General features: G+C 55.6%; 1 protein-coding gene across 1 annotated transcript in view; it reads left to right on the forward strand.

Moving 5' to 3' along the window:
* Window positions 1–6976, forward strand: part of KDM7A (lysine demethylase 7A) — a 36060-nt gene that overhangs the window by 22410 nt on the left and 6674 nt on the right. Inside the window, exons 11-17 of the mRNA XM_045288913.1 lie at window positions 2050–2139; window positions 3296–3505; window positions 3816–3940; window positions 4087–4241; window positions 4989–5068; window positions 5414–5562; window positions 5680–5831. Of these exons, the coding sequence (XP_045144848.1) occupies window positions 2050–2139; window positions 3296–3505; window positions 3816–3940; window positions 4087–4241; window positions 4989–5068; window positions 5414–5562; window positions 5680–5831 (961 nt within the window). The remainder of the gene's footprint in view (window positions 1–2049; window positions 2140–3295; window positions 3506–3815; window positions 3941–4086; window positions 4242–4988; window positions 5069–5413; window positions 5563–5679; window positions 5832–6976) is intronic.

Below are 6976 nucleotides of genomic sequence, written 5' to 3' on the forward strand. Positions count from 1 at the left end.
CCCGTGTACACACATTGCATGTCCGCTTGAAGCAAAGATCCTGCTCTGGAGAGGAATTGGGAGGCAGGCAGGAGCAGGGCATCTTCCCAGTTATTCCCACTCCTCACACTCTGTTGTCATCACAGTAGAAGTCCAGCCGTGCAAAGCACAGTGATTGGACCTAGCAAATACAAATCCTCTTGCCTAGGCCCTCCTTGTGCGAGTCAGAAGCAAAGAGAAGGACAGTAAATCACTGCAGAGGTGCCTGCTGAGGCCTCCACTCGTGGTTGCTGGAGCCTCAGCATGGGTTGTGGAGCTTTTACGGTGGAGCCTCTGCCCCTAGCAAACTCCCTGGAGGGTTTCGTGCACACGCCCAAATTCTCCATAAAGACCAGGGATAACACGTAAGGAACTCTGGTGGCATCGTGGACTTCAAGTTGGGCTACTATTAGCAGTTCAGGAGTTTGAACCCACCAGCCCCTCCGTGGGAGAGAGGCGAGACTGTCTGCTCCTGCCGCGAGGCACAGGCTCGGAAACCCACCGGGGTGGTCTGCCCTGCCCTAGAGCGTCGCTGGGGATGGCGGTGAGTTCTTGTCCACATCTTGCAGGGCAGTAACAGTAGTGAAACACACCTCTTTAAAAGCATGGCTGCTTAGTTTCACTGTTCCCTGGGCTCCAAACTGAGAAGCCGCTTAGCCTCCTGGGTAAGAGCATGACCCCTGGAGCCAGGTGTGTGCATTTGGATCTCACCTCTGCCACTGGTCAGCCAGCTCTGTGACCAGTCACCCAACTCCTGTGTCAGTTTCCTCAGGTGCAGGCCGGTGCTCAGCACACTCAGTGAGCTCTGCCGTGAAGGCCCCGCTCAGCACAGGGTCTGAAGTACGTAGCTGGCTTGAGTGTGGTTCTTCTTAGCTTGTTTTAGCAGATGGTGCCCAAAGCCCACGGAAAAGATCAAAGTAGACATCTAGGTATTGAGCGCGTGCAGAAAACCAAAATGTTGTCAGCTGTAGCCCGCCCAATCCACCGCTGACACATCGATTCCAGCCCTAGCCAACCTTGCAGAGGGTCTGAGTCCATGTGGGTGCAGACGACCTCACCTTTCTCCTGTGAGGGTGGCTGGTGGGTTTGAACCGCTGACCTTGCAGCTAGCAGTTTAACACTTAAGGTTACAGTACCACCAGCACTTCTTTTTGGGTTTTTAGATATTGAAACCGATATTGGGGAATGGGTATAATATATGGTGACAGGAGCTAGAAGTTCAATTTATGGAGAGCTTGCCAGCCCTCTTGCCAGGTGATGGGGTTTTATTTCTGTTTGGCCTTTGGCTATGAAAGGAAAAAATAAAATTGCAAAAGTTGATTGTAATTAGAGTTCCCATGAATCTTGGTGGAAGCGATCTTAACTAATATACTAAAGCTGACTGCTCCCCAAACGGCACCCACTGAAATCGTGTGGCCCTGTGAGGCACATGGGATCCTTGGGAGGAACTCAGCGTCACTCTGTGACATTCCTGCATTCCCCAGTAGGCTAACCCATGAGAAACTAGGGCCGGCTTGGTGCCCATGCTTCCCTGACGCAGCCTTGTGCAGAATCAACTCGACATTAGGCTTAGCCAGTTACTCTACCAGTTAGAATGATGGCAGGGTCCATGGTGTACGCCCCAAACAACTTCCTACTTAACCGCAAAGTGGAAGTCACACCCACTGAGCGCTTTGGAGTCCAGGAGGCGTCGTACCAGCTCCGTGAGACCTGGAGGAGACACCATAGTTTTTAGGTGTAGCCAGGGCTTTGGTAGCACAGTGGTCATGCATCAGGTTCATAACCGCAAAGTTAGCAGTTTGAAACTGGTATCCGCTCCACTAGGAAAAGATGAGGCTTTCTGCAAAGTCCTGTAAAGAACTGCAGTCTCAGAAACCCACAGGGCAGTTCCACCCCATCCTACAGGGTCACCACGAGTCGGAGTCAGCTTGATGGCAGCGAGGAGGACTACAGATCTAGAGAACGCCCAACCACCTCCTTTCAAGTGTGGCTAACCGAGGCTTTCTTCTCTCTGTCTGTCCACCCATACAGCTTGTCTCTGAACATGCCTTTGAAATTCCAGACAATGTCCGGCCTGGCCATCTAATTAAAGAGCTCTCTAAAGTGATCCGAGCCATAGAGGTAAGTGCAGAAACGAGCATGGAGGTGCTTGCTTGTTCTCTGCTGGAAGGAGCACATGGTCCCTCTCCTTCCAGCCCCACAGAGAGGCTGCATGCAGAGTAGGTAGAGGAGGAGCTTGTCAGGTGCGTGGGCGGCGCCTGACCCTGGATGCTGAAGGGCAGGGCGGCACGCATGTGCTAGGGAGACGAGCGCTAGGAAGGACCTCATCCAGCAGGGGAGGAAGTCGGCAACACCAGGAAGTCGTCATATAAAAGTGCCAGTTAGGGACTTGGAGGACCGCAAGCCTGTGGGCCCCAGGACCCCGTCACTAACTTACTGGTCCCACTGCTTCTGCCCGAACGCAGTGAGTGCATGCAAAAGAAGGACCCCTCTGCTTGCCCCCCCAAAGCACACGTGGGAGCCTGAGGGGCAGAGCAGCACGGATGGGGACAAGACCAGTGGGGGGGTGGGGGGGGTGGCGGCAAGGGGACACCTTGCGAAGGACATGACCGATGTCAGGTGCTCATGTGGAACCTAGGAGAGGATGTATGCTGCTACCAAGACATCCGTACCCGAGGGGGCTTTAGGAAGCTTATGGAAGGTTCCCACGGTCTCTCCACGGACTTTCTGAAGCCTCCGTGCAAATGTGTTTGCATGTATGTGTATATACACGTCACATCCACACACACACACACCACACACACAGGTGCACCTGCATGGAGACGTGTGTAAAGAACTTTGGAGTGGAGAAAAGCAGCCCTGCTGTCAGAGTTTCAGGGATGATTTCTGAGGATGGGAATCGGGCCGGGAGAGCAGATGTCTGCCCTTACCACGGGCCTGCTAGAAGTTTCCATTTCTAAAGCAACATGTGTATGTGTGCCTTTGATTTTTAAAACACCGTCATTGGCGATTGGTCACAAACGTGCACGTGACAGGTTATCAGGTTAGGAACAGCTGGAAGCTGTCTCTGAGGCCCCTCCCAAGCTGTGCCCACTCCACAGCACCCATGCCCTCATCCCCAGCAGAGAAGGGGGAGAGGCGCCGGGGCCCTGTGGTCTGGAGTGTGGTCTGTGTACACGATAAGGCAGCGGCCTTTGTCTTCTGGAATCTTTTTGTGGTGGATTATTCTGGCAACTGTAGCCCTGCCATAAAAACGCTCCGAATTTAATTCCTAAAGGAGGAAAGCGGCAAACCAGTTAAATCTCAGGGAATTCCTACTGTGTGTCCAGTGTCACGCCCTTCAAATGAAGCATCGTCCCCCTACCACTCCCGGCGGAAGATGCGGAAACTTCGCGATCACACTGTCCGGACTCCTTCGAACCTCGATGTCTTGGAGCTCCACACCAGGGAGGTCCTCAAAAGACTGGAGATGTGTCCGTGGGAAGAGGCAAGTGCTGTGCCCCTAGAGTGCCTCGCTCAGAGTAAGGGGCGCGGCCTGGCCTCCGTGGTTCGCTCTTCACCTTGCCTGTGGGTTGGCCAGTGGGCACGCCTTGGACAGGCGGTGGTGTTGGGGATGGGGGGTGGGGGGGCAATAGATCACGTCTGTTCACTGATGGCTCGCCGCGTGTGTGGCCAGCTATCTACAGGAGAACATTGGCCGAGGTTTGCTCCTGCCAACTGTGCAGTGCTTCCCTGCACAGACGGGCCAGGTGTGTTTGAGGACAGAGGCTCAGGAAGCTCTGCCTTTGTGCCTGCAGGACATCTTGAGCTCTAAAGTGCACAGCAGATTCAACAAACACCTCCAGCCATCTTCCACCGTACCCGACTGGAGAGCAAGAGACAACGACCTGCGCCTACTGCTGACCAACGGAAGGATTGTGAAGTATGTAAAGCAGGGCTCTGCCCCCACTGCCCCCATGCTGGTCTGAGCCTTGCAGCTGACGTTAAGGGGAGTGGGAGACTGCAGGTTGATGGGGGAGGACGGAGTGGCGCCGAGTCCTGTGCTGAGTTACTGTCCCCGTGATGCAGAGATGCGAGGCAGCTCTTCACGGACTCCAGTCTCTATACAGCAGACAGCGAGAGTGAAGAGGACAAGAGAAGGCCCCAGAAGACAAAAGTGAAGAGAGAGGAGCACGCCGGACTCGAGGGGCTGGAGAGTGACGTGTCTCGGACCCCCCGAAACGGTGAGTCTGCTTCCTGGCTGGGGTCCCAAGCTAATTCCACACCGCTCCACCCTGCAAGGTTCTGACAGAGCTGCCCCCCAGTCACATACACCTACCAGTTTCTGGGTCCCATCCATCTCCCATTAATTCAGCTAACGTCCCCATGAGTCTCAGACTTGGGAAGCAGTAGTGGGCGGGCCTGGCACTGTTAGTCACACACCTCTAGTGAGTGCTTTTATTTGGTTGCCCGCTGACACAAATGCCTCTGGATTTTAATGATTGTCATTGAGATCAAACAACAGCCTCTCTCTTTGAGCTCTGTCTTCACTCAGCAACGTCCCTCCCCTTCCATCCCAAGAAGTAGTTAAGGTGAAAGGTTGCAGGTAAGCACTGTTTACTGGCCCAGGTTGACTCCATATGTGCTTGCTGGCTCTGTACCAACACCAGGGCAAGCTGCTAATGGACTGGGAGGGACAGTTGCCTGGACTTGTGTCCTGGAGGGAAAGACAGGCCAAAGCCCTGCTGGGAAGCGAGTTGGCCTCCTGCTGAGTCAGGAGAGCGACCTTCCCTTTTTGAGGAGACCGGGGGTGTCCTCAACTGGAGGCCCTTTGAAGAGAAGTGCCAACCAGCTGTGACCACACTGCGTGCTCTGAGCACAGGCCCCTGTCTGCACCGATGAGCTAGTCAGGGAGAAGGCACAGAGCGGGTGAGGGTGAAGCGGGTGAGCTGGAAGTATCTGCAGCATCTAACAGTGCCTCCTCCCTGCAGGGTTCCTTACGAGGCGCATCAAGTCGGAATACTCAGACATCTCGGACTCTGAAGATTCGGGCCCCGACTGTACTGCACTGGTATGTCCGTGCCGCCTGGGCCACCGCGGCCCCAGAGCCCCTGACTGCTGGAGCCCATCCTGGGCTGTACGTTTTCCCAAACTCGTTTTTGTAGGGGGAGGTGGTCAGTGCGTTTAAGTGCCCATCCCTTTCAACAGTTTCCACACCGCTCTTCATTCTGCTCTGTGCTGCGGGCTGGGGCAGCGACTGCGTTGCTGTGGTGGAGAGAGATCATATCTCAGGGAAGACAGACTAGGTCTCACCGTCACTACGATTCTGACTCTCCCTGATGGGTGAAGCCAGCACCCTTCCCGGTCAGTGAGTGCAGACTTCGGTAACGATGCACCCGCTGCCCTGTCCCCTCAGAAACGCCGTTTCCCCACGGAGGAGTTGGAGAGTTCGGGTGATGAGAAGAAGCAGGAAGTGGCCTCAGACTTCAAGGCGGAGTCTAAGGGGCCGAGGCACTTCCTTCAGAAGACCCCCGAGCCCCCTCGGAGCGAGGCCCTGGTGAAAAGGTAGGCTTGCTCGTGGTGGTGCCTGTCCTCTGGCCAGGCTGTGGCACGTGGAGACCATGTTTTCAGTTCTGCATTTGGCCAGAAGCCTCACCAGAGGAAACGGGTGTCTGCCCCCAGGGAGTGCCCGACCTCGACCCGCACAGAGGAGGAAGCCGTCCAGGGCATGCTGTCCATGGCAGGGCTGCGCTGGGACATCAGTTGGAGAGACGTAGTGGGATGTGACCGGGAGGCCAGGCCACTGTGTCGTGGTGACAAACCTGTGGGATGTGGTAAGGAAGCCCATTCTCAGTCTCTTAAGACAAAACACGGGGCCCAGCTGAACAGCGCTGACACCCTCCTCTAGTCATGGCTACCTGCGGTTAGAAATGGACCTGGGAGTGCTGGCTGGAAACCACACGGCCCCGAGAAGCCGGGTCAGGAGCCAGGGCTCGGGCGTGGCCTGGCAGGCGCTGAGCTGTGGTGCCCGCTGCTCTCTCTTCCCAGCAGAGGAGCTGGTCCCAGGGAAGGAGGGTCTGCTGAGCTGGAGCCGTTCACGCCCTTCCCTCTAAGGGGGAACCTCGTGCTCCCCATCCTCCCGACTTACCAGCCACTGTCAGGAGAGACGTCAGGGCTCCCGGCTCCAAGGTGACCAAGGGGCCTAGAGCCATGGCCCTCTCCACCTCGGGGACAAGAGGTGTCCCTCGAAGTCGGGCAGGATTGGGGAGGAGACAATACTGCATTAAAAACAGACTTTTACCGTGACCAGTGCACATGGAGCGACATACCATTCCACTGACAGGAAACAAATAGCTGCTCACTCTCCTTGCCTACAGAGAAGCCCTGGTAGCGTCGTGGGTCACTCATTGGGCTGCTAACTGCAAGGCCAGCAGTTCGAAATCACCAGGAGCCTCTTGTAAGGAGCTGCTGTCTTGGGAACCCACAGGGGCAGCGCGGCTCTGTCCTATAGGGTCTGCTGCGAGTCGGAATGGACTCGCTGCATGGAGGCTGGTGTTAGTGTTGCTGGCCTACATATGCACTGTTAGCACTGGGCGGTGTTGTATGTGAACTCAGACCCCATGACCCCAAAGCATTGCTTGTGGGACAAGAGGAGACTAAGCGGGTATCGGACTTAAGGAGCCTTGGCAATAGAGGAGCCCAAGTTGAGGCCTGGGTCTGCCTGTTTCTCCAGTACCCCACTCTGTCACCCCTCGATCTTTGCTTCTTTGAAAAGAAAACCTTTTTGGGAATGCAACATGGTCAGGCTGATGTCTGCCTTCATTCTCTGAGGAAGCAGCCCACTTACAGAGAGGATGCACGTGTGCGGCTGGACGTGTGCATAAGCAGGCCACGGCTGGACTCTGGGCTCCAGCATCTAGAGCAGTGGTTCTCAACCTTCCTCATGCTGCGACTCTCTTATACAGTTCCTCGTGTGTTG

The sequence above is a fragment of the Echinops telfairi genome, unplaced genomic scaffold (genome assembly GCF_000313985.2).
Source record: "Echinops telfairi isolate 266 unplaced genomic scaffold, ASM31398v2 ScPeMD7_23;HRSCAF=83, whole genome shotgun sequence".
NCBI lineage: Eukaryota > Metazoa > Chordata > Mammalia > Afrosoricida > Tenrecidae > Echinops > Echinops telfairi.